Raw genomic sequence first — 25,694 nt, 5'->3', positions numbered from 1 at the left:
CGGTCACATCTCCTGCCCGGTCACATCTCCTGCCCGGTCACATCTCCTGCCCCGTCCGCTGCTCCTGCCCCGTCCGCTGCTCCTGCCCCGTCCGCCGCTCCTGCCCCGTCCGCCGCTCCTGCCCCGTCTGCCGCTCCTGCCCCGTCTGCCGCTCCTGCCCCGTCTGCCGCTCCTGCCCCGTCTGCCGCTCCTGCCCCGTCTGCCGCTCCTGCCCCGTCTGCCGCTCCTGCCCCGTCTGCCGCTCCTGCCCCGTCTGCCGCTCCTGCCCCGTCTGCCGCTCCTGCCCCGTCTGCCGCTCCTGCCCCGTCTGCCGCTCCTGCCCCGTCTGCCGCTCCTGCCCCGTCTGCCGCTCCTGCCCCGTCTGCCGCTCCTGCCCCGTCTGCCGCTCCTGCCCCGTCCGCCGCTCCTGCCCCGTCCGCCGCTCCTGCCCCGTCCGCCGCTCCTGCCCCGTCCGCCGCTCCTGCCCCGTCCGCCGCTCCTGCCCCGTCCGCCGCTCCTGCCCCGTCCACCGCTCCTGCCCCGTCCGCCGCTCCTGCCCGGTAACTGCTCCTGCCCGGTAACCGGGCAGGAGCGGTCACCGCTCCTGCCCAGTCAGCACTCCTGCCCCATCACCACTCCTGCCCCATCACCACTCCTGCCCCATCACTTCTCCGGTCCCATCACTTCTCCGGTCCCATCACTTCTCCTGCCCTTATCCGTTCACTGCCCTTATCCGTTCACTGCCCTTATCCGTTCACTGCCCTTATCCGTTCACTGCCCTTATCCGTTCACTGCCCTTATCCGTTCACTGCCCTTATCCGTTCACTGCCCTTATCCGTTCACTGCCCTTATCCGTTCACTGCCCTTATCTGTTCACTGCCCTTATCCGTTCACTGTCCCTATCCGTTCACTGTCCCTATCCGTTCACTGTCCCTATCCGTTCACTGTCCCTATCCGTTCACTGGCCCTATCCATTCACTGCTCCTGTCTGTTTACCCCTCCTGCCCGGTTTCTGCTCCTGCACATGCCTAATCACCGCTCCTGCCCCGTCACTTCTCCTGCCCCGTCACTTCTCCTGCCCCGTCGCTTCTCCTGCCCCGTCGCTTCTCCTGCCCCGTCGCTTCTCCTGCCCCGTCGCTTCTCCTGCCCCGTCGCTTCTCCTGCCCCGTCGCCTCTCCTGACCCGTCGCCTCTCCTGACCCGTCGCCTCTCCTGACCCGTCGCCTCTCCTGACCCGTCGCCTCTCCTGACCCGTCGCCTCTCCTGACCCGTCGCCTCTCCTGACCCGTCGCCTCTCCTGACCCGTCGCCTCTCCTGACCCGTCGCCTCTCCTGACCCGTCGCCTCTCCTGACCCGTCGCCTCTCCTGACCCGTCGCCTTTCCTGCCCCGTCACTTTTCCTGCCCCGTCACCTCTCCTGCCGCGTCACCTCTCCTGCCGCGTCACCTCTCCTGCCGCGTCACCTCTCCTGCCGCGTCACCTCTCCTGCCGCGTCACCTCTCCTGCCGCGTCACCTCTCCTGCCGCGTCACCTCTCCTGCCGCGTCACCTCTCCTGCCGCGTCACCTCTCCTGCCGCGTCACCTCTCCTGCCGCGTCACCTCTCCTGTCGCGTCACCTCTCCTGCCGCGTCACCTCTCCTGCCGCGTCACCTCTCCTGCCGCGTCACCTCTCCTGCCGCGTCACCTCTCCTGCCGCGTCACCTCTCCTGCCCCGTCACCTCTCCTGCCCCGTCTCCTCTCCTGCCCCCCTCACCTCTCCATCTCTGTTGCCTCTCCTGCCCCGTCACCTCTCCCGCCCCATCACCTCTACTTTCCTGTCTCCTCTTCTGTCCCTTCATTGCTCCTGCCCAGTTCACTCTGTGTATAACATTGACAAATTTCACATGGTTTAAAAAAAATGTTATTTAGTGCATTTTTATAAAGCGCGTACATTACCCGAAGGTGTCACAGCGCTGTACAATAGAGCCAGTTACGTTACAAGGGAACAGTGGAAAAACAATACAACATCACAAACTAAAAATGAAGGTTACATAAATACAAAATCCAACAAAGTAGTAAGGGAGCTACTAGCTCTCAAGCCACCTGTAGCTCTCCTATGTGCAGCCTAGCCAACCAAATTAAAGTTGAGCCTGCTAGAATAAAATATATGTATACCAAAATTGAAGTTACAAGACAAACATTTTCAGGACTCACATTGTGGTGTACAAAAATGGTTGAATTTCCAAAATATTCAAAGCATGCGAGAAGGTGCATCTTTCGGCATTGAGTTCAGTTACTATTACTGTGGCGTCTGCGAGGAGTGCAGCAGCAGTAACTTAGCAGCTAGAGGCATTTCAACTTGAAACCATAGACATTACAACTGGCAACCCTGTCTGAAGCACCAATGCAATCTTGTCATGTGCGGTCACTGAGAAACCTGACTAAGGGCACAGATGTTGCTATATTTCAAAGGAGAAATGTGGTATAGTGCCACCTTCTTACTCTCTGGTGGCTACAGCTGTAAGGATCTCCTACGATTGGCTTCCACCAGCATGTTTTTTGCTGGGGCTGCTTAGTGAAACCGTTTAGCATTGTACCAATGTTTCATCAGGGGATACATTCAGGGCGCATTTAAGCACTTGCAAAGATTAAAAACAGCCACGGTGTGGCTGTGGATCTACAGTTTCTGGCCCTGGTTGCTTCAAGACATTCGCAGGAATGGACATCTTCAAGGAGCTGGACAAAGAAGTATCAAGTTTAAACTAGATCAGTTGGCACGGACATTAAGGCCTAAAAACACAAGTCACAATTTTTCATGCTTTTGTTTTCCTAACAAACTTCTTACAAAGACATCTTACCACCGTAACTAAAATAATCATGCAGATTTCGCAGAGTTGGTGGCAAGTTCCCGACAGTCCTCTGTCTGGGGAAAGCTCCTCGGTAATCACTAACTCAGCATGATATGCTAAAGGCAAAAGGCGGCGCTGGCGCCCGGCTTCGCCATCCTCGGTTGTTCTGGACATTGGACATTTACAGGATTGGACCTTTTTGCAACGGATTTGCACTCGGTTGGACGGCCGAACGGGTGCCCGAGCACTGGAGGGCACCGGGAGCGGACGCCCTGTGATCCAAGTGGTGGCCCGCCTCGCGACTCCGCAACTAGCTACGTCTTCCTGGCCAGTCCAACTACATGGGAGGCGCGACACTCTGGCGCCACAGATCATCCGAGGGAGTTGGTGGCCCTCACCCCGGGGCTATAGTGGGTGAACGGGTCTGCCCGACTCGGCGACGGCTGTCTCCGCCCCCTCATCGGTGCCCTCGGACGCCGTGGCGGTGGCGTGAGCCGAAGCGGCGGAGTCTCCACAGGCTCTGGAGAAGGAGATCGCCCATACCCGAATTGAGGACAAGCACCCGGGAAGGTCGTGATCGACACCTGTACACGGAGACACCCACTCCGGGACCCTCACGGAGTGCCCCTGGCAGCATGGGGAAACCTAGAGGAGCCAAGGGATCCAACCAAACCACCTCGGACTCTGAAGCCCAGGACAAAGAGGAGCATGGGGACCCAAAAAGTTTTGGTAGCGCGCCACTGCAGCAACAGTTCGACCGTGTCCTAGAGGCGATAGAGGCTACGAGATCGGCCCTCCAACAGGACATTGCTCAGGTGGCGACGAGCCTGGGCCTCCTCAGGGCGGACCATGGCAAACTCTCAGACCGGGTCAAGGAGGTGGAGGGCACGGTGAAAACTTTGGAGCCGGCGCAGCGAACCTTGGCTGCGACGATAAAGGACGCCTTATCCCGAATCGAGACCCTCGAACGGAGGGCGGAGGATGCGGAAGGCCGCAACAGGAGGAACAACATCCGAGTGGTGGGCCTGCCGGAAAAGATCGAGGATGGCGACATGGTGCGATACTTGGAGACCTGGCTCCGAGACACGGTGGTCCCGGAGGGTCTGTCCTCCTTCTACACTCTAGAACGGGCCCACAGAGTCCCAGCACGGCCCCCACAGCAGGGACGTACCCCGAGGCCGGTGGTGGCGCGGTTGCTGCATTTTCGGGACAGGGACTTAATCCTCAATGCCGCCAGGCACAATGGCCCGTTCCAAGTTGCGAACAGTCAGGTGAACATCTTCCCTGATTACACCTACGAGACGCAGCGCAAGCGGTTCTCCTTCCTAGCGGTTAAGCGCGAACTCAGGAGCGAGGGCATTCAGTATTCACTCCTATATCCTGCAAGGCTCCGCATCATTGTCGACGACAAAACCCAGTTCTTCGACACCCCGGAGGAGGTCTGTGACTGGCTCGAACTGTACCGGACAGGGAAAGATGGTTTTGGCTCCTCGTCCCAACAGGCGGATGAGCCGGAACAAAGGAGGCGATCCAAGAGGGTCAGGAATCGCCGCGGCCGCACGGGAGGGCCCTCGACTGCGGAGACATCATCGGAACGGAGGGGAGTGTTGGAAGTATTGTCGGAACTGTCGGGAGCAAGAGACGAAGCCACCGAGGAGGAAGAAAACCCGGGTGCTCAGGGGGCACCGTCGGTCTCGGAGGATTCCGTGGCAGATAGTACCCATACACCGGTGATCACACCGAAATCGGTGGAGGACCTTCTAGATGGACAAGGGTAACGGGGTATACGGCCTTGTTTTGGGTGGGGGCCCGGCAGGGGGGAGGCGGTTGCGTCCTTTATTGCTGACAACGAGGGAGAGAGGGTTGGGGGGCCTCTGCTTTTGCCCCGGAAGGTTTTGACACTGTTTGGGGCTTGTTATAGTCCTGGTGACCTGGGCGACGAGGGCCCACTGCCTCCGCCCAGCCCGCACCTGGCCCATAAGGCCTTCCTACGGTGGCGACCGTAGGATTAGTGGGGGTTCTGGGGTTGATGTACGACGAGGTTTGGATGGGATCTAGATGGCGCAGTTTGGGTCCTGTTCTGGGGTGGGTGGGGGGGGGCTTTGTTGGTTCTTGGGTGGTTTGGTTTTGGTTGGGGAAAATGGCCGCCATCAGCGCTGAGAGGATTGATGCTTTTTCTTTGTGGGGACCCGGATGGGGGGACTGTGCAAGAACAATCTGGGACAATGGCTGATGTTGCTAACTTGAAATGTGTTACTTGGAACGTGAGGGGGCTTCACACTATGTCCAGGCGCCACAAGGTCCATGCTTATTTAGTGCGTAGGGGAGTGCAAATGGCGCTGCTGCAGGAAACGCATCTGAACAAGGCGGAAGTGGCGGCGCTTCAGCGTAGATGGCGGGGGCAGGTCTTTTCCACGTCGTACTCTGCTTATGCCAGGGGGGCGCTAATATGGATCAGGGCAGGGGTCCCCTTCCAGGTCACGAGGACAGTGTTGGATCCAGAGGGGCGTTTCGTGGCCATCTCAGGCACTCTAGGAGGGAGGGACCTGAACGTTTGCTGTGTGTACGCTCCTAATGTAGACCAGACTGCCTTCCTTTCCAGGTTATCGGGCTCGTTGGCCCACTTTTTCGCCGGGCCCCTCCTGTTGGGGGGAGACTTTAACTCCGTAGTGGATGTGGACATAGACCGCTCGCATCCCCCGCTCCCCGATTCCCCGGTCCGTCGCACGGCTAAGGGTCGTCAGGATTGGCAGACCCGCTGGGGTTTGACGGACATTTGGAGGGCGCATCACCCCGCATCTAGGGATTATTCATATTTCTCGAGCCTCCATGAGTTGCATGTCAGGCTAGATTGCTTTCTTGGTTCGCCCGAACTGGTTTCGGCAGCGGTCCGATCAGAGTACTTATCGAGGACCATCTCGGACCATAACCCCCTCCTGCTGGACATTCGCTGGTTTCCTGGGACGCCGGCGGTACCCACCTGGAAGATGAGACCCGAGATCCTCGAGGACAGTGTCTTCAAGGCGGACCTGGGGGAGAGAATATCGGATTATTTTGCGTCCAACGGCGGCTCCGCGAGTACTAGGGCGTTCGAATGGGACGCTTTTAAGGTAGTGGTGAGGGGCTACTGTATCTCTAAGAAGGTGGGCATGAGGCGCGTCATCCTGGCTGATTTAGACACAGCGGACCGGGCACTCCGCGAGCTTGAAGTTAGCCGCCCCGGACACCCGGAATTGCAAGCACAAACGGTGGAGGCGAGGGAGAGGGTAGCGGTGGAGGTCGAACGGCTCCGCTGTTTTGATTATAAGGCCTATACGGTCCGGTCTATCGCGGAGGGAGACAGGTCGAGTGCGTTGCTGGCGTGGTTGGCCAACCCTACGCGCCAGTCCCAGACGACGACGAATATGCGTGGAGCAGACGGGACCGAGGTATGCACCCAACCGGAGATTCTTAGTTGCTTCCGGCATTATTATGAATGTTTATACCGCAGTCGCTCCGCACGTGACCCAGACCGGCTTGATAATTATCTTCGGCCACTGGAGCTCCGCACAGTAGGGCAGGAAGTGGCGAAAACTCTGGGTTCCGATATCGACTTGGGGGAGATCCGCGGGGCCATCAAACGGATGGCGAGGAACAAGACCCCGGGCCTAGATGGCCTACCAGTGGAGTTCTATGCAGCTTACGCTGACCTCTTAGCCCCTCGGTTACTGGTGGTCTACAGGGAGGCGAAGAGGTTGGGGCGACTCCCGAGCTCGATGTGTGAAGCGTTGGTGGTTCCTCTCCTCAAACCGGGCCGAGACTCATCCGACCCGGGGTCCTACCGTCCCCTATCAATGTTGACGGTGGACTACAAAATATTGAGCAGCATCTTGGCCTCGAGGCTGCTGGGACATATGAGTTCCCTAGTGCATGAGGACCAGGCCGGCTTCATCCCACGGCGGAACACGACTATGAATATTCGAAGGTTGTTCCGCTTGCTTGGGGAACCATTTGTGGATGCCCCGTCCCCGGTAGTTTTGTCGGTGGACCTGGAGAAGGCTTTTGATAGCCTAGAGTGGGACTACCTCTGCACGGTGTTACGGAGATTCGGCCTCGGGGAGGGATTTGTCAGATGGACCGCGGTTCTTTATGCTTCTGCTTCGGCCAGGGTCCGATCGGGCCCATTGATTTCATCGCGGTATCCGGTGGAACGAGGCACGCGGCAGGGATGCTCCTTGTCCCCACTTCTTTTTGCGCTAGCGGTGGAGCCACTGGCGATGCACCTTCGCTCGGGAGCCCACTATACGGGCTTATGGACGGCTGCGGGCCCGCATTATGTTTTGCTATATGCGGACGACCTGTTGCTCTTCCTGGAGGACCCGGTCGACGCTTTGCGGGGAGCGGAATTGGCGCTCACGGAGTTCGGAGCGGTCTCAGGCCTCCGAGTGAATTGGTCTAAGACCTGTCTTTTTCCGGTACGCAGGGGTACCCCCACCCCTGCGCTAAGTAGGGAGATCAGATGGGAGCCCGACTGCTTTAAGTACCTTGGGGTATTCGTTTACCACGACCAACCCGACCTCCTAGATGGGAACATTGCCCGCTGCATTCGAGCACTCCGAGGTTGCATGGACTTTTGGGCCACGCTGCCGCTCTCAGTGGCGGGACGTATCGCCCTGCTCAAAATGGTGGCGCTTCCCCGGTTATTGTATTACTTCCGAACTTTGCCGATCTGGGTCCCGCCGGCCACGTTTCGTCGCTTGCGCTCTATGGTGGTCGGGTTCCTCTGGGGAGCGGGCCGGCGGCGGGTGGCCCTCAATACCTTGATGAGGCCGAAGGACGAGGGGGGGCTCGCTGTGCCGGACTTCGAGAAGTACTATCTGGCGGCGCAGCTCCAGACTTTCGCCCAGGAGATCGCCAGGGAATTCAGGGGCCCGGAAGACGGTAGAGGGACGGGTATGGCCAGGCATGTTCTCTCCTTTATAGCGCTGCGACAACGCTTGGTCCTGCGGGACTTGTCGATGGAGGAGCGGACTATCCGACTGTGTTGGAATCGGGCTCACGCCAGAGACCAACTAAGAACACCATATGCGCCTGAAATACCGTTGGGGATGCTGACGGCCCTCCCCCATGGAGGGGATTGGTCACGATTGGCGGCCTGGGAGGATTCCGGTTTACAGCTCGTCGGTGATCTGTACGAGGACGGAGCGCTCCTGTCCTTTCAGGATCTCATTGACCGCTTCGGAATCTCCCGGGGCGACTTTCTGCTACACTCGGCCATTGTGCGAGCGATCCAGGCACACTGGCAGAACGGGCTGGAGGAACCCCACTTGTCTCAAGTGTGCCAGTACGTAATGATGTCGGCGGGCACGGTGAAGGCGGTCACTTGCCTCTACGGCAGGTTGATAGCCGAGGGATTGGCTCCTCTCACCACATTGAGGACCCGCTGGGAGGAGGACATTGGTAGGGAGATCCCGGAGACGACCTGGGCCCAGTTGGTGAGACGTGCCTGGAAGGGCACACGTAGCGCCCGTTTCCAACTGGTCCACTATTATGTTCTCCATAGAGCGTACCTGACCCCGGTGAAGATCAGGCGTTATTTTGCCACGGCTTCAGCGGAATGCCCTAGATGCCCGGCTCAGGAGGCGGACCTCCTACACATGTTATGGGCCTGTCCAGGACTGACGTCCTACTGGCAGGAGGTAGCGACGACTCTGGAGGAGGTGACGGGGAGGCGCTTATCATTCGATGCGGCGGTGGGGCTCTTACACTGGTTCCCCCATACCCCCCGGAATAAAATTTCCAGTAAATTTATCGACCTGGGGCTCCTCCTTGCTAAGCGAGAGGTGACCAGGAACTGGAAGGCACGAGCTGGTCCGGCAGGCAGCAGATGGCACAGTGAGCTTTTGAAATGGGCGGCGGGAGAGAGCGCGCTGAGATATCAGCTGGCTTGGAGGCAGGGCAATGAGAAGGCGCAGGAGGCCGCGTTGGAGTGGGAAATGCTGGTGCAGGCCCTCAGGGATTATTGTGCCCCCAGCGACTCCGAAAGTGAAGAAGCGACTCGCCCCGAGTCCCGATGAACGTCAGCACTGACAGTCCTATTACCTTCCCCGGGGGTCAAATAGTAGATCCTATGTTGATAAGCTCCCTGGCGCTGGTGGTGGGGGGGGGGGGGGGGGGGGGGGGGGTCACAGTTAGTAGGTATTTTGAGGGGGGGGTTTATTTTGGGGGTTTTGGGTTTGTTTGGAAAAGCAGATGACGGACAGTGTATTATCCGGACCAGCTCCAGCATCCTACTGACCCCTGTTGCATTTCGCCGCCCGACCCCAGGGTTGTGGGCCGGTTGGCTGTGTACAGACTTTACGGAGGGGGGCCAGAGGGCTTTATTCTGTATATGTTGCTTATAATACAAGGCTGGTCGCTACTGTACTGATTTACTGATTCCTGCAATAAAAATATATTTAAAAAAAAAAATAAAATAAAGGCAAAAGGCGTCGCATTGTCATTTGAAAGGTTTAATCTTCCTCAATCGGAATGACAATGGGCCGCCCTAAGTCTGTGAGAGCTCAGGGAGGGGCTGCTGCAGCCTCTGGAGTTCAACAGAGAAGTGCGAGCAGCCCCTGGAACATGAAAGAATAATCGCTTTGTAAGTTGGACTATTCTTGCCGTCCCTGGATGATGTTTTGAATGAAAGAAGTAGGGGAACGGACTGAAATTTTTTTCAGTAGGGGCACGCCGTGCCCTTCCGTCCCCGCCCACTTCTACCGCTGGTTTGAACCCCAATTAGATGTGATTGCAGAGCGGATCACGCAGGACACCGAGAAATTGCTTTGCAGCTCTTCTGCTGCATCACATGATTTCCGTAGGCCACAGACGATTAAAGTATCCATTCTTATGCCCAAAAGCCACCAGTCTTTTACATAACAAAGATAACAACTGGCACCAGCTGTCCCAGTGCTATGTAGGCCTGGCGGTAAATTCCATTCCGCTTGCAGAATTTGGGCAATTTCGCGTTCCGCGGAGAACGCGAAATTGCCCAAAATTCTGCGTTCCGCGACTTTGCAACATTTTTTGCTTGTTCGCGTTCTCAAAATGCGTGTTCGTGAGATATTTCCCCCTGAGCACGCAAACAGAAATTGCGGACAGGAAAACAGCATTGCGAACAAGCAATTCCGTGTGTCCGCAGAATTTCTGCGTGTTCGTGGAGATTTTTAACCGTTTCACTCTGATTGCATAACGCGGTTACGCAACTTCCGCCCACCATCAGTGCTATTACAAGTTTATAGGCAGCACTTGATCCCGAAAGTAGCTGCCTCAGGATAGGTTTCTTTACTGACAAGCTATTGATCAGTTACCCCTTCCCTCCTCCCCCATTTGTAAAACACGTTTTACCAAAATTGAGATCTTTCCCTCACAGATTTGACAAAAGATCTTGAGAGATGGGTGTTTGATGCAGTCAGAGACAGTTGCACCCAATTTGACCAGCAATCACGTCAAAAACTCAATACCAGACTCCATCATTTACAGTGTTTAAAAAAAAATATGTATTCATTAATGAGGAATAGCGCAGTCAAAGAACTCTCATCATCAGAAAGGGAAGGGGTAAGTAGGCAGCGTGCTTTCAAATTAGAGTTGAAGGTTTTGGGTATGGGGCTACAAATAGTAAAGTTCCTTTTAGATCTGTAGGAAAAGGGTGTGACTTTTCTGAGAGGTGTGACAGGTTCCTAGCAGCTCTCTTGGCTGGACATCTCTTGACTGGCTCAAGCAACGTCTAGGCAGCATTCTGAGACACTCTTTATCTATTGCTGTCTTGGATGCTTTAAACTCCAGTAAAGAAATTGGTGGTGATGGATTGTTGCCAGCCCAGGTCTACCAACCCCAGTAGGTTAGAATGTGTTATGTAAGGCTTTGCTCCAACACTCGTGGTGTGTGGGTCGCCAGTGAACCAGACAGGATGCCAAATCCTACCCATGATTCCTACTTGGGGAATGTAGGATTGCTTGAAGTTCAGTGTAGCCACAATGGGTGATGAATGTTTCTTCCACATACCATCACAGCACACCCAATTGTGCCTCATTTGCCATGCTGAAGTATGCGAAAAATGATGGATAGAATACTTGAATTATTCTTAGGAACTAATTACTCCGGGCCACATCGCAATCCATCGATCAGTCTCAATCCTGCTCCAATAGGAACAGTCCAGCCCTAACTGCTATGCCAGGTCCTCCCTTAACAAGCAACCCAAGACTGACTTTGCCCTAATTGAGGATCGTCAATTGGGTGCAGCATGGTTGTAGTGGCCCAGTAGGCATGGGACCCATGTCTGTGCGTCTCCATCGCACTCAGGGTACACAAAAAATGGATGGAATGCTTGATTTATTCTTAATGACTGGTAATTATTAGAGACCGCATCCCAGTCCATGGTTATTTTGCATACCATGCCACCTCCATTTGAACCCAGTCTTATGCAAATCAGTCTCAACCCTTCTCCAATAGAAACCGCCCTGCCTGATGTTTACATTGTCTGACTCATGTATTCTCATGTGCACATACCCAACCAATACACAACAATGATGGTATGCACTTATTGTGACTATGAGGGAGGGGTAAGAATATGTCTGAACGATTGACAATTTAAAGGTCCATGCATGCAAATTATTTATATGGACCGTTTTTTCTGGATGATAACAAACTTTATATTTGGCTTGAAAAAAAGTGTCCTGGATGGTATTAACAAGATATGTATTGCTGTATAGATAGCTACAGCAAAGGTCAGGTATTTTTTCAGTCTCCACATGACCCACTGCCGAAATCATTACCAACACGGAGGACGGATTCCTCCCCACTCATCAGGACACTGATGGTCCTAGGCAAGCAGTGTAGCTTTGAGCATCTCCCGGACTGTCATTAACAATGACAGTTAAGTACCATTGTTATACACATGTGCCACAAGCCTCTTTCTGAAGTAGTTATTCAACTTGATCGATGCCCATGCCATCTGATAAACCGACCATCGGATAATGACTGACATTGTACCATGCGGTCTATAAGGAAGTTGATGACCCTAGCCCGCTGAAGGTGAATATCCATATCCCTTCTCTTCTACACCGTTTGACTGCACGAGTCCTTTACTTTCTTATGTATATACATTATAATTTTTGTAGGCGGCGCTATTGCAAAAACTGCTGTTCGGAATTACACCAAATTTGGCAAGAAGCTAGGCCTTGGTCCAGAAAACATTATTTTTGTGACTTGGTGTAAATCCGTTCAGTAGTATATGAAATACTAAGGTACAAAAATATTTTTTTCTATCTGCATGGATGCTGGCAGTTCTTACAGGATTCAGAGACTTAGTCCCCTATGGTGCAATTAAAAATAAAAATAAACATAAGTGTGCAGCTTAAGGATGCGCTGCCCCTAAAGCACCTGTGGATTGGCCCCAGACTCCCCAGGCCCAAACATTTTGGGATTCCTTTGAGATTGCAGCAAAGATAAAAAATTGTCCGCCCAACTTTTTTAAAATAAATTAATTGGGGAGGAGGCATGAATGGGCCCACCCATGGGCTTGGTGACCCTGCCCCCCAGGGCCAGGTACCATAATTATGGGGAGGGAGGTGCATTCCCACCCTTTTCGTGCCAATGGTAGGTCCGGGCCCCCATAGCTGAATTTATAAAAAAGGGTAGGGGCCATGTAGCCTCCCTCACAAAGCCTTAAAAGGACCTGGGGACCCATCCACATGGGGTTGGCTCAATTGGTGTGTCCTGGGGAGCCCACCTTGAGACACAGTGGTTTCCGTGCTCGCAAGAAAAAAACAGCTGATCTCAATGGGCCGGGGCAATGCCGGCTCCTGCAGCATGTGGGGAGCAAGCCTGGTGCACCCACCTAAAAGAAATATGCGACCCGTGGGATGGGGTCCCTAGGGCCAAAATAGGCTTGGGGAGGGGGGGCCGCATGCCCCCTCTCCATTTAAGCTATCTGAGGCCCCAAGGTATGGGCTCCCTGCAGACTTTAAAGCTTTATAGCTCTTTAGGGCTCAGGCAGAAGGGCTCCGCGGCCGCACTTCACTTTACAGAGGAATTCAGCCCGAGGGAATCCCCAGGGACTAATAAGGCTCAGGGAGGGGGACCGCATGCCCTCTCCTCATATAATATATTGTTTTGGCTCCCGGGAGTAGGGTCCGCAAGGCCAATAGTAACTTGGGGAGGGGTGTATATGACCCTCTCTCCCAACAGCGAGCTGGATGCCTGGGGGCTAACTCCATGCTGCGCACAGCCAAAGGCCATGCAAGGTGGGGGAGTTTGCTTTACATATGTTAATAAAATATAACTTTTCGTTACAATGTAGAAATTCACTGAAAAAAACAAAGGTTAAGGTAACATTATAGTTGAGTGAAAATTTCAGTGACAATGTAAAGATTTAAACTCAAAAACACTGAAATTTACTCGTTATAGTTATCTCTAGTAACTATAACCCGTGTCCTTGGGTAACTGTAACTTGCGCCTTCACCATGCACTGCTAATGACCTCACATTTTACATTACTTATGACATCTTCAATGATACAAATGGTCACACCCACACACCTGTTTGAACAGTAGGAAGTGTGTTCAATATAATAACAAAGCTAGCATTTCTCATTCTATGGGGCAAGCTGGGCTGATAGTTTCATCAAGTGAAGGCTGACAGCTTTTCCCAGGAGCCTTCAGTTAAAGGATATGATGTGATTATATATGGTCTGTCTTGTTGCCTGGCATGAAGGTTCCTCTCTACCCCGTAACACCCTATGCTCAGCTTTTATGGCGTTATTTAGTCGGTGTTGAATGTTCTAGGATAAACAATTGATAGCAAATGACCTAATGCCCTATCACTTATTTTCAATCTGCAAACCTTTGTTCTTCGAATTTCGATAACAAACAAGACACGCAGGTATCAGCTTTCCATTAAACTTTGCTGATAACGCATTAATAATTATTTGAACCAGCACAGTCGGCACATATTTAATGCTATTATTATATTTGAGCAATCTTGTCTATGCTACTGCAAGGAAAAATAAGAAAGTGAATATGCATCTCTCAATCACCATTTTCACTTTTTATTGGCTAGCACACATAACTCGAAGGGGAATACCCAGAAGAGAAAAGTCATAATTATGACAATGGTACACTATAGGAGAGGGTTGATATCACAACCATGGTGGAAAATATGGTCTCGCAGCCAAGACCTATGCCCTGATATTTTTGCATAACTGGTTAGGCCCACACAGGTAGACCCCAGAAAAAAGATAGAGAAACAGGGTAGTAAGAGAAAATACTATTGCTTCCAAGTTGGTTCTACCACTAAAAGTGAAGGCTTGAGAGGTTGCTATAGAGCTACAATTGGAGTTCTCGTGAAATTATTAGGACAAGAATGTTGTGAGGTGAATGGACATGTTTGCAGAAAGATCTAACTGCTGCTATCCTCATCTGCCCACATTCTGTGGAATCCACTTTTTTTTACACGGGTTGCACAGCTTGAAAAAGTTTAAAGAGACAGTATGGGACCTTGGAGAAGAGGGAATATCTGTTACTTTTTGAAAACTGTGGAGTTATTTTTACTCTAGACAGTAGACTTGTCAGCATATTGTAATTTAAGCATGAAGAATTAAAGCATGAAGAATGAAAAGTTAATCAGCAAGTTGAAATAGCTGCCCTTCATTCCAGACTTGAAAAATTTGAAGAGTCGATGTCAGGACTTCCTAATAGACTACACGAGGCGGAGGAAAGGATTTCGACTCTGGAGGACCACATAAATCAATTCAGAGCAGAAGCTAAAGAGACAGCCAGTAAAAAGAGTATGTTGGAGAGCAAACTTGAGAATAAACTCGAGGAATTAGAAAACTATTCTCGTAGATCCAATCTAAGGATAGTGGGGGTCCGAGAGGGCCTTGAAGGGTCAGATATGCTCTCATGGGCTAACTCCTTTATCCACCAAAAAGTATTACCGGAGTTCGAGGGTGACTTAACTATCATGCGAGCCCACAGGGTTCCTGCACAGAGATTTGCAAACTCGACTTTTCCTAGAACTATTTTGATGAATTTAGCGGACTACAGGATAAAGGAAAAAATCCTATCAAAGACGCTCCAACAGCGACAATTTTCAGCAACTGAGATAATTAAATGCAGAATTTTCTCGGACATGACTGCGACGGCAGCACGACGGAGGAAAGAATTTGTCAAAATACTTCATCTTTTTAAATATCAGGAGGGCAGGCTTCTATTGCCCATCAATCAAAATTAAAGGTCCTGGTGAAGGGAACGTTTTATATGTTTTCTGACATAGAGGAGGCTCAATCTCTCCTCAAGGAGATCTCTTCAGGGTCGAATGCCTGAGCAAGTATATAGCTCTGTTTAGGAGGGTGTCATGAAGTTTAATTATATACGTATTTTGTGTTAGGTATTTGATTCACCCTTCTATTGGAATATTAGAAAATAGGATGTAGTTTTCTTTTGCTGGAGGGGGTTGGGGGGGGGGGGGTTCAGGGTCACGCAGGGTGTAACAAGAAGACACCCAGGTCAGGAGGAAGGGGTGAAATGTGGTTAGCGTGGGGGGGACAGAAGGTTCCACATTTCAGTGGGGGGCGGGGATCCATCTGGGGTTGGGCGGCTGGGGGGGTTGGGGGGAAAGCAGTTAAAAAGAGCAGAAGGTGCAAGCAGGGTTTGTACTTATTCAAATATGAGAACGTAAAATTGGGGGAAAATTCTTTTTTGAAATGAATAAATGTGGTATCCTATCAATGAACGCCAATGGTGTCTTAAACAAACAGAAATATGGCGCTCTTATAAAATGAGCTGTCTCCCAAAATCCCCATGTGTTATTTCTCCAAGAGACCCACCTAAAATCAAATGCTCCCAATCTATTTATTCCAAGATACTTTTCCCACGCTGTTTTTGCATCAGCTGCAGGGGTCGCCCAGAGAGGTGTTGCCATTTACTTCTCCAGAAGACTTCCTTGGGAAGTTATACAAACTCAAAGGGATCCTAAAGGGAGATGGATATGGGTTGTTGCCAGATTACATGGAAAGGTGATGAATTTTATCAATTATTATGGCCAGGTATCCGATGAAGTCTCCAGTATCTTAGAAATCATTGATTTTTTGAGATGGGCTCCTGGACAGATTATTTTGGGAGGAGATTTTAACTATAAACAAGATCTAAAAAAGGATACCTCCAATAAAAATGAGAACAAATTAAAACCTAACACCAAAAAAGGCTTAGGCACCTTAATGTCAGAATACCAACTCATTGACCCTTGGCTCCTGTTGAATCCAGATGGGAAGTACTTTACTTGCTACTCCCATCGCTTCAGGACGGCATCCAGGATTGACTTTTTTTTAATATCTAGATCCATCCAAACCCTTGATTCATCTATTGGGTGCAATCTCTTTTCCGACCATGGGAAGGTAGAATTGGAAGTTGGCATTAGCGTAGGAAGCAGAGACCAATTCAGGTGGCAGCTGGACCGAACTCTGCTCCAGAACCAGGAGTGGGTAACTGGGTTCGGGGCATGGATTGTGGAATATTTTAAAATCAATAACGATACAGCTGAACCATTTGCGGTCTGGGAGGGGTTTAAGGCAGCGGCTCGCGGTCAGATAATATCTTTTACTTCTGCCTTGGCTAAAGAGAGGAAATTAAAAATATCTATGCTCCAAAAAACGGTAGATAAAGAATATGCCCTCCAGCTCCGTTTACACCCAAATCAATTGGTACAAGCAAAGGCAGAGTTAAGAGACTTTTTTGTTCTGGAAGAAATTAATAGTTCTAAAACCTTCCAGCAGAGGTTGTATGAGATTAGCCAGTTGGTGGGCAAGCTCCTGGCTAATTCCACGAGGAAGAGACAGGAGTCTGCTTCGATAGTTAAAATTAAGGATCCCATGAGTGGCCAAGAATTAGTAAATAATAATCTGATTCAAAAGGCTTTTTTGGAGCATTTTGGTCATATTTATACCACCGAATATCCGGTGGGGGAGGATCAAATAGTGAAGTATTTTTCCAACATTGAAATCCCGTAGATCTCGGCCAATCAGGCTTTTGAACTTGGGATTTAAATTAGTATAGGGGAAATAGACTCTATCAAAGTCACAGCAGGGGCGAAAGCTTGTGGGCAGGATGGATTTCCAATCGAGTTTTTTAAAACCTTTATAAAAGAATTATCGACACCTCTCAAGAATTTATTTAATCATATTAAACAAGGTGGACTGGTACCTGCATCCTTTAAGGAAGCAACTATAGTATCATTTGTTAAAAAAGATAAGAATCCAAAAGATATTAACTCCTATCGGCCTATTAGCCTTTTAAATTCAGATTATAAGATCTTTATGAAAATCTGGGTTCGTCGCCTTGTATATACTGCACAAGAGGTTATACATCTCGACCACTCTGGATTTATAGCTGGCCGCTTTATGGCCTCAAATACTGAATTTTTAATTCAGGCTTTGGATTTCATTAACATTAACTCAACCCCTGCCTGCATCTTAATGGTCGATGCGGAAAAAGCATTCGACCTAGTAAATTGGCCAACTTTGTTTTATTCCATGGGCCAGTTTGGGTTTCCAGAACATGTGATTAAGCTGCTTCAAAATATCTATCAGGATGCTTCAGCGAAGGTTATAATAAATCCAGAAAATGCCGGTTCCATTAAAATCAATCGCGGGACCAGGCAGGGTTGCCCGTTATCTCCCCTGCTTTTTACTTTTTTTATTGAACCCTTGGTGATCAAAATAAGAAATAATCCTTCTATTTCCCCCCCTATCCATGGGATGGCGAAGCTCAAGCTCTTCGCAGACGATATTATCCTTTATTTAAGGCCAAATAAAGAGAATTTAGATTGTATCTTGAGGGAATTTAAGGCCTATGAACAAATAGGAGGCTACAAAATAAATCCAAAGAAAACTGAAGTTCTCTCGCTAAATACTAAACTCAGACTCTTTCCATCTTGCCTACGCGCTCAGTCTGCCAGCCGATAAGATACCTAGGTATTTATGTGACATGTGAATATAATCAGTTGTTTTCTCTCAACTATGGGAAAATGATTAATAAAATTAAGAATCTGTTTGCTCAATGGCTTTTACTTCCCCTCACTCTGATTGGCAGGGTATCCCTGATTAAAATGTCGATCCTTCCCCTACTTATATTCTTGTTTTGCAATGTTCCTATTAAATTGAATTGTATTTTTTTGGAGACATGGAAACCATGTTTAGAAGGTTTGTTTGGGGTGGGAAAGCACCAAGGGTGAAGCTGTCCGCAATCCAACTTCCAACTGAACAGGGGGGACTGGCTCTGCCACATGTTAAAACGTATTATGATGCGGTTTTTATCGATATAATGGCAGGCCTGATAGGTGCAAAAAACATTCGTGATTGCTTCTTCTTAGAAAAAATGCTACAGGAGGCTGACTCTCAAGTCCAGGTGTTTTTAAAAACTGCAAAGCTCCCAAAAAGGACACAATATAAGACTCTGAAAGACTACTTACTCAGAGTGCAGTCCTTTTTCAAGAAGAACCTTGGCTCCTCAGCCTCTAAGTTTTTGAGCTTACGAGAATGTACTTGTTTAGGCCTGCAAATCAGAAATAGTCATATAATAAATTGGGAGAATTTGGGATTTAGGGAGATAAGGCATTTTATCATCAATAATAGCATTATTACATGGCAAGAAATATTGGCTAGAACATGTAATTCTGATAGACCCATGTTTCTTGAATATTTACAAATTGTTCACTTTCTAAGGAAAGATATAGGCGGCTTACTAGACTCAACAAACGAGATGGCAATACTTTTGTATGAGTCTAAAATCCGCGGGATAGGAAACTGGTACTAAAAGCTTCATTACGAGGGGCAAGCCGCTATGATAGATGGTCATCTAGTCAAAATAGACACCCTTACACAATGTAATTTTACACATAAAGACTGGGAAACTTTAAGTGTGTTGGGTTATAAATCGTTGCGTGCTGCCAATTTTAAGAGAATGGCTTTCTTGTCCCGCTGGTTGACGTATTGGACTCCGGAGGCACTTGGGAAAAGGTTTCCTGAGGTAGTGATCAAGTGCTTCAGATGCCAGGCGGAGAGCCAGGGTGGCTGGCTTCATATTTTTTTCACTTGTCCCCAGCTTGCATCTTTTTGGGAAGCCATTTTCGCAGATTTAGAGGTGGCTCTGGGTGGTAAAAAACTTCTTCCCACGTCAGAGTTGGTCCTTTTTGGGATTAGTAAGGACAGAGGGTTCCTTAAAAATGCTGAGGAAACATTCGTATTTATTTCTTGTCATTGCTCGCTCCCAAATTCTCCAAAATTGGAAAACCAAGGAAGTTCCATCACATCTGAAATGGCTTAATAAAATGAGGAGGTCAAGGAGTTTTGAAAAAGCTTTTGCCTTGAGGGTGGGTGCAGTCAGGAGATTTGAAAAGAACTGGAAATACCTGGAGACTCTTGAGGTTACGAGGGGGGTTTCATTAAATAAGCTAAACATCTCAGATTAATGTTGATATTAAGTTAAAATGCACGCTAGCAGTCTTAAGTTTTGGGACAGGTTCAAGTGACAAGCTATTAAACTTTCTTTGACGCATTTTGCACCTTTCGAAAATTCGTAGGCACTGGCACTTTTTGTCTTCATTTGGAATGTACTGTAATTGCATTTGCACTTTAGGATTGAACTTGCGTATTTTGCACATTGCTTATAAATTGATAATGTGTTAATACTCTACAACTTGACTGCTAACGGACTACATTTAGCTGAAGAGCTTCCCCTCGTCCCTGTTTTTTTAATATGAAGAAGCTTTTTGTACGTTTTTTGTATTTCATTTCCTTGCTTAACATTCTACTGTCTGAATTGTACTTTACCTGTGCTCTGCTCAGTAAAAAAATGTTTTTAAAAAGAGGTTAGCTACCACCTTTCTGCATTCTCTTCGGAGGCAGCTGTTTGAAGATGCTCATTTGTTCAACGGGCCCTTGTGGCCGAATCAGAAAGGAAAGACTTGAGACGGCCATGGACGATTGCTCTTAACTTGCTGTACTTATTTCAGGATAATAAAATGTATGGGGAAGAGTTATTGGGAAATCTGAGATTGTTGTATTTTTTTTCTGTCTCCTATACCTCTGTTGTAGAATATACACATACAGTGATCTTCCTCTTTCCTTCTCATTGTTTGCCACTTGCTATTCCTCACGACCTCTCTTCTAATCTCACGTATAGCGCCCTTCCTCACACATGTCATTCTCTCGTTATTGCTCTTGCTCTAGCTCTGCCCACTGGGGACCCCAATTCTGGCCAGCTGAACTGGGCATTGCCCCTACTCCATCGAGTTCAGTAAAAAGTCTGGGTGTCACCATTGATAGAGATCTCTCCTTGAAAACTCATGTTGGAGCCATTATCTCTGCTAGTATGTTCCAGCTTTGCAAAATCCGGAAAATTACTCATCTGCTCTCTCACGAGGCCTTGGTGCAAATCGTCATCTCCCTCGTTCTCTCCCGTCTTGACTTTTCCAACGCCCTTTACTGGGGCCTTTCCAGGTCCCTGCTCCACCGCCTCCAGATGGTGCAGTACCAGGCAGCAAGACTCATATGCAAAGTCCCCAAATGGCAATCTGCTAGACCTCTCCTGGACAAGCTGCACTGGCTTCCCATTGAGCAAAGGGCCGCCTTCAAAATCGGATGCATAACCTACAAAGCACAGCACACCAACTGCCCGACCTTCCTGAAATCCCTCATCAACCCTCATCGTCCGACCCGAAACCTCCGCTCTGCCCACCTTCATCTTCTCACCTCCCCAGTGTTCAAGTTAAAAAAATTGGGCGGACGGAGATTTAGCTTCCTGGCACCCAAGCTGTGGAACTCCATCCCCCTACACATTAAAACCTCTGACACCTTGCTGAGCTTCAGAAAAGGCCTAAAGACCTGGCTCTTTTCAAACTCTCACTAGCCCTTTTCTCCTGCCCCAATTTCAATCTCAGCGCCAAGAAACCTCCGGTGTCAGTGCGCTTTACAAATGCAGCCTAACATTAACATTAACATTAACATATTGTCCCTTCCCTTACACAGTCGCCTGTTTTGTGTCTTCTCAAGCACTCCCCCTCATTTCCTACTTCATTTTGTACTTCCTGGTCTCTCTCTGTCCCATTCTCTTTGGATCAAGCACCCCTTTCATACTTGTCAGTGTTCGCACAGTACACCTCTCCTTTCCTCTCACAGGTACCCTTTTATTTCTATTTCCCTTCCTCCCTTACCTTTCTCAACGTTCAATAGTGCTCACTGAAGCTCCTCAGTAGAGACCATAGGAGAAGTACAGGACTAATTGAAATTAAATCCATAATGAAGATATTTATCTTAATAGTCAATGACGGTTGTTGTAAAGTAAGGCCTGTGTGTGCTGTGCACTGTACTTGTACTTCATATATATTGTACGGTGTATGAAACAAAATCTAGTCCATAAAGTAGTGCAAATTATCTATAGCGCTACCAATGAAATTTCCAACTATATCTTTTCTCCCACTGAAGTTCTTTTCATTCTTTCTTTGTAGGTTCCCAGGTGTTGAACAACAGCATTATAAGAACCTTCTACAATTACTACAAGCACGAACCATATGAAACAATTCCACTTTCAGACTTGGAGGGTGAAAATGATTCGGATGAAGGATCAGGACTTCGGAATGTACCTTTTCCTCGTATTGTCAAGATCAAAACTGAGAAAGAAAAAGCGATCTCAGAAGACGCAAAAGGCTACCTGACCAGCCCGTGGCTCACTCTGTTTGTTCCCTCTGTGTACACGGCAGTGTTCTGCATCAGCCTCCCTCTCAACGTCCTGGCGGTTCTTATGTTCTTATTCAAAATGAAGGTTAAAAAACCAGCTGTGGTTTACATGTTAAATCTGGCATTCGCTGATGTCCTTTTTGCTAGTGTCCTTCCATTCAAGGCGGTATACCACTTCTCTGGCAATGACTGGGGTTTTGGCCCAGGACTGTGTCGCTGTGTCACAGCGGCCTTCTACTGTAATATGTACTGCTCAGTCTTGCTGATGATGTGCATAAGCGTTGACCGCTTCCTAGCAGTGGTTTATCCCATGCAGTCGCTCTCGTGGCGTACTCGAGGCCGCGCCTCCCTCATGTGTATACTGGTCTGGATTTTGTCTGCTGCAAGCACTATCCCTCTTCTGGCCACCGAGCAAACTGCAAAGTTACCAGAGTTGGGTATAACCACCTGTCACGATGTTTTAGATCTTGCCGACCTCCAGAAATTTTATATGTACTATTTCTCTGTCCTCTGCTCTGTTTTCTTTCTTTTGCCTTTAGTGATCACTGTGGTCTGTTATATAGGTATTATCCGATGTCTTAGCACCACTAGCATCGAAAATAGTGCAAAGAAGACAAGAGCCTTGATTTTGGCTCTAGTCGTCTTCTGTGTTTTCATTATCTGCTTTGGACCTACCAACGTCATTATGCTGATCCATTATGTACGCTATTCTTCTGGCTCCAGTGAGGTGATGTACTTTGCCTATATCCTCTGTGTGTGCATCAGCAGCGTGAGCTGCTGCATTGACCCCATTGTTTATTACTACGCTTCCTCCCAGTGCCAGAGACACCTCTGCAATCTCTTGTGCTGCAGGAAGCACTCTGACACAAGTAGCAGTGGCAGCACTGGCCCTCTGATGATCCGGCCTAGTAGAATGGACACCTCCTCCACCAACGTCAACAACAGCATCTACAAAAAGTTGTTGACCTGAATAGCTTAACCACACACAAAACACTTATTTGACCTTGAGAACAGTTGTCAGACAGCTACAGCACATAGCAATTTATACTTAAACTTGTGTTCAAGTTTTTTTGTTTTACAGTAGCATAAGAGTTAGTAGCTGTCTTTGCCACATATGGATGTATAGACAATAAATGCATCCACCATTTCGTGGGCATGAGACGCCTTATGTAATAGGTGCTTAGTTAATCCAAGGACAATGCTGTTTAAAATGTAAGTTTTTTTTTTTTGCTTGAGATAGTGTGATCTAACACAGTCAGGTTTGCCAGTCTGTGCTGATAATCTGATTAGTTGCTACACCCCACAGCCAGGCACACTCCTGCTTGGTTCCTAGGTTAGCAAAATGTAATGTAAAGCTCCAAACCTGAAAGGACCAGTGCCTTGATCTCAAATGTGCAGGTGCAATCAAGACTTCCATTGAAATGAGATGGACTGAATAACAATTTGTGTACAGCTGCAGTAGCATGATGTCCACAGTTTGAATTATTCACACAAAGGTTCTCTCCATTTACCTCTCTTGACTACTTCCACATTCCTAGAGAAGCCCGTTGCGCAGGAATATTGCACTCCGCTGGATGCGGTGTAGTGGGCAACAGATATGCACTATTCACTAATTCTCACACACTCCAAGCTAGATTTTTTGTTTAATGGGGGAACTAATGAAAAACCATTGGTAGTTTCTTTTTTATGATAAGAGGTTGAAAAGGTGCTCCAAATGGAGATTTGGAAGAACATACTTAGCAGTCTCTATGAAAAAACCCACTTCTAAGCATGCTTAGTTGACGGCTCATTAACTGCTGTTTACCTATGACCGCTATGAGCAATTTCTTCAAAACAGCTCCTTGAATCAAGCGCCAGAGCCAAGACTTGAACTAACAACTTTTTAACTTCACCCTAATTAATAAAACACTTTAGCATGCATAATGTTTTCCATTCCTTCTTTCCCCACCTGCACCCCAGACTTTGGGCACATACAGTAACAGTGTAATAGAGCTAGACAAACACTGTAAGCTCAAGTGGACCCTTAACAAAACATATCCTTTTGTGCTAGGGCCTCTCCACAATTGAAGGGACATTTTCACAAAACATGATGGGTGTTTTGTTTGGCACAACTCCAATTACATCGAGTGGCATTTGTGATTATTGCACTTACAGAGGAATTAAACTCATGAATAATCTTATATTGGGAATTAGGAAGCCTGAAACAAAAAAAAAAAGATATATATATGCTGCCGCACACAAGTTTTTTTTTATTTCCCATATTCTAATTTGTTGGGTGCCTTTACCATTCATCTGGTTCATTTTAAATTCATTCTTCAAAAGTACTTATTCATCTAACAATTGTTCAATCGAATGCCACAGTTGATTGCGTAATTCATCCTTTTTTAGTCTACACACACAAATAATCTCTAGGCATTTCGATATGTCCTCTGTCCCTTTTTCATGACTGTTTATATTATAAACTGCAAAACGCAAACATTGTACATTTTCTTTAACCACATAAGACTCACGTTTCAAGTAATGTTGGTGATCTCTTATTTCAACACCATATAAAAGCATACTTCAAACCTCGATGAAAAGAAAGTCAGCAGGGCGTATTCAGCTAAATGCAAGCCTCTAGTGGCTTCCTGTAACGTTACGGTCCCCATGTACTATTCTGTTCTCTTACCCATTAGCCATCACATTTAGGAGGACTGAGTTACAAAGATATATTTTTTGAAAACCTAAATCTACTCAAATTTTCCCTCCTTTCATTTCAAGTAGTTTTGTGTTTTTTGCGGACGCAAATCTACAAAAAATGAATATTCATTTGAGTTTAACTATATCGGTATTTTTTGTCCAACTGCCCACTTGTGTTCTCTACCTCCGTCTTTTTTTCATTGACTCTCAAGAATTATTCTTCCCTGTGGAGAAAAGGACACTGCCTATAAATACAGGGACTTTTTCACTCCATTTGCACATTTTCTAAAAGCATTTTTTAAACCTTTATTAGGAATGTAAAAGAGAAGGATGAATCAGTGGGACATGCTAATGTACAGGCAAAGTTACACATTTATGGGTGTTTACATTTGTAGTGGTTACCCTATCCCTCTTCCCCAGATAAGCTATCTTATCTCCTGATCCCTAAATTTAGAACATTTGCCTTAGGGACACACTTTCTGCTATTTTACGTGTAGTTTGCCCCCAGTAAAATTCTACTGAATCTAGTTCTGTAAATCCTAACGTGGCATTTCAAACATAAATGAATTTGTTACCATATGCCTGCAACGTAGATGCACAAAATGTTTGGAAATCGGGCATTTAGTGATTGAAAGTAGCCCTGCTTATATAGAAACCAAAGGTGCATTTCTTTGTAAAATATTGATGTCTTATTCAATTCCTAATCGGGTTAATAATCAATTTTTGGGAAGTACTTCGGCCAGATGGGCATAGACTCTCAATACCTTTCGCTGCCTAAACATCAATCATGAAAGTAGCTTTTTGAGAGCAGTAAGATCTCAGTCCCTGATGGTGGCACGCTTTCTTTCAAGGATATTAGTATTGTCAGTCCGCGCGTCAGTGAGCATTACTATATCACATGTTTTTGTTTATCTCCTTCCACGTGTTTAGAACTTTGGACCCACATCAAATAAGCATCAACAATTGTGTCCTTAAAATGTATGCAGATATTTTCTATCATTTTTACTTGTGCAAACCAACAGTTATTTTTGTACTATTTAATGAAACCGTTTGTTTACAGATTATATTGTGTAATGTATGTACACATGTTAAAGTATTTTGTGTAATTTGTTACTGATGCAGAACTTTGCTTGCAATTGTCTTGGATCATAATATCGCAGCTTCCAAATGGTAGAATGCAAAGCAGGTACACTCCTTATGAGGTTATTCTTTAGCTTTAATAAATGTGACATGTTTATATACAAATGTGTTATGTGACCTTGTTTGCCTTGAAAAAACGAACTCCCACTTCTCACTCTACAGCCCCGAAACCAGTCACTTTATCAACCTTAAATGGGATGCCTCATATTTGTGTGCATTTTCAAGTGGCTGTATCATTTCCAAATACTTATTTCTTTCTTTTCTCTTTTTTTGTCTTTTTATATCTTTAAAAAAGGATTGAGGTTTCTGTCTCTTTTTCT

At 47.8% G+C, this 25,694-nt stretch overlaps 1 protein-coding gene across 1 annotated transcript in view; it reads left to right on the top strand.

Moving 5' to 3' along the window:
- F2R (coagulation factor II thrombin receptor) overlaps positions 1-25,479 on the top strand; it is a 150,311-nt gene extending 124,832 nt beyond the window's left edge. Inside the window, exon 2 of the mRNA XM_086960755.1 lies at positions 21,327-25,479. Coding sequence (XP_086816881.1) covers positions 21,327-22,525 — 1,199 coding nt within the window. The 3' untranslated portion in view covers positions 22,526-25,479. The remainder of the gene's footprint in view (positions 1-21,326) is intronic.
- Positions 25,480-25,694: the final 215 nt, after the last annotated feature.

Source organism: Lissotriton vulgaris, chromosome 3_1, assembly GCF_964263255.1.
Source record: "Lissotriton vulgaris chromosome 3_1, aLisVul1.2, whole genome shotgun sequence".
Classification (NCBI taxonomy): domain Eukaryota; kingdom Metazoa; phylum Chordata; class Amphibia; order Caudata; family Salamandridae; genus Lissotriton; species Lissotriton vulgaris.
This window is presented reverse-complemented; position numbering and strand designations above follow the sequence as displayed.